Source organism: Nanorana parkeri, unplaced genomic scaffold (assembly GCF_000935625.1).
Source record: "Nanorana parkeri isolate BGI_ZX_2015 unplaced genomic scaffold, ASM93562v1 scaffold259, whole genome shotgun sequence".
Lineage (NCBI taxonomy): Eukaryota > Metazoa > Chordata > Amphibia > Anura > Dicroglossidae > Nanorana > Nanorana parkeri.
This window is the reverse complement of record NW_017306527.1, coordinates 478,278-480,256: the sequence shown is the minus strand read 5'-3', so window position 1 is coordinate 480,256 and position 1,979 is coordinate 478,278. Positions and strand designations below refer to the sequence as shown.

At 38.1% G+C, this 1,979-nt stretch overlaps 1 protein-coding gene across 1 annotated transcript in view; it reads left to right on the top strand.

Annotated features, from left to right (window-relative positions):
• LOC108787401 (jouberin-like) overlaps positions 1-585 on the top strand; it is a 109,850-nt gene extending 109,265 nt beyond the window's left edge. Inside the window, exon 8 of the mRNA XM_018556941.1 lies at positions 356-585. Coding sequence (XP_018412443.1) covers positions 356-548 — 193 coding nt within the window. The 3' untranslated portion in view covers positions 549-585. The remainder of the gene's footprint in view (positions 1-355) is intronic.
• Positions 586-1,979: the final 1,394 nt, after the last annotated feature.

Genomic DNA, 1,979 nt, shown 5'->3' with positions numbered 1-1,979 from the left:
CAAAAAGGAAAAATGGGGGGGGGGGGGGGGTTTAGGTGTCACCAAGGCAGGATGCCGCAGACAACAATAACATCTTCATTAGGGGTCCTCACTCTTCCTTACTTTACTAAAATCTGTTTTTGCCTCCAGCCCTTTGAATAGGTTTCCTATCAATTCCTGCCTTGATAGTGTGGGCAAATCTCCCTTATAACAGCACATCCCGCTCACATTATATCTAAAACTAAATGTAAAGTTATACATTTTTTCTGAAGTTGGGCTCTGAAAATAAATATTAATGTTTTGAAATGATGCAAATTGTCTCATTCTTGTTATATATTTCCTTCTAAAATGTATTTGTCCATACTCCCTTTATCAGAACAAGGCAGAAAGCACGACAGATGACAAAATCACCTGATCTAAGTTCACAGCCAGGAACATTTCTGATTGGATCTGTGGGTTCTGAACGGGATCTACCAAGACTGGATCACAGTGTTAAACCAAAAAAGACCAGTTTTAAACAATCACCTACAGTTGGGAAGACAAACGTTGCATTTGAGCCAGATGAATGAGAGTCAAGACCATGTCTGTGAATTTACCTTTACGTCTTTCACTGGCCATTCTTCATCTTGTCCTAAGTTATGTACACCACAACAGTGTTAAAGAGAACCGGTCAAAATTAGGCTCATGCAAGAATTTTTACAGGGTTATTCACTAAACGGTGAAGAGTTTGGAGAAGGCAGGAAAAGTGAACAATCTAGGCCAAAATAGCTGATTTTGATAAATTCTCCAATTCAGCTCACTTTCCAGTTCAGCTAAGTTGTCCTAGATTGATCACTTCTCCTGCCTTCTCCAAACTCTTCACCCTTCTGTGAATAACCCTGTTAGTCTTTAATAATAACCGTGCTGGTGCAGTTTTGAAATACCTAATATTTGGCTCTAATAACTTTGTTAGAGCCTGACTCAAAGGTTGCAATGCATGCTTTTGCGGTAAATAATGTTTTATTAAACAAATAGTCTATTTTTAGCTAATTGCAGAACATAGAGATCCTTATGTCACGGGTCAGATTTTACCTGAAGTCTGACAATTGTTCTCTCAACTGCTTGACCTTACACACTGGAGCCAATGTACTAAATGAAATAAACAAGTAAAAGGATAAATTATTAATAAATACTTACATTGTGGGCATTGTGCACAGGGATGTACCTACAGTCGCACACACAGCGTTCCTTATCCCGGAAACTATCTAGTTGACTTGGCACGTCAACACTTTACTTAAAAATACAAAATAATGTAACCAGCTTGGTAAGCAATAAAGTGCGCATATGCCAAGCTAAGTGCTTTGTCAACAAACCATGTACACTATGTTATAGGAAAAGAAGCAGCGTATCTATGGGTAATTATTATTACAATCTCTGTTTCAAGCACCCCCATATGGAATCTCAGCTAGTGCTTGAAGTTCTGCTTATGTGTGCACAGATACACACATGCATAATATAATACCCCTCCATACAGGTCACAAGCGTTAAGAAGCAATGCATACTTGATGTGGTTTTATTTCTACATGGCATGCGCATTTAAAAATGCTACTAGCAGTTAGATAAACCCAAACAATTCTGGAGTGTGCATTTTATAGCAAACTATGGTGTATATAGACTGCAGCATGTGCACAAATTACAGTTTGCTTGTCCATACACAATTGATGCATCAGTGTATGCATGTCCTTTAGCAAATCAGCCCCACTGCCTCCCAAATCCTGAGACATGGCAAAGTCAGTATTCCAGCACAGGCCTTAAGAGGGATGCAACAAAAACTGCATGGCTCTGGTACTTTTTATGCACTCTCTGGATATGAGATTTTCTGACTTGAGAGTACAATTTTCTTTAAAAAAAAAATAGCTAATGGGGTCAAATGGATGATAGTTTTTGAGCAAAGTGGCGAAAAAAATTGCAAACTTTTTCTCTAACAAATGAAATTCTAACATTTAATGTGTTTTTTCTTC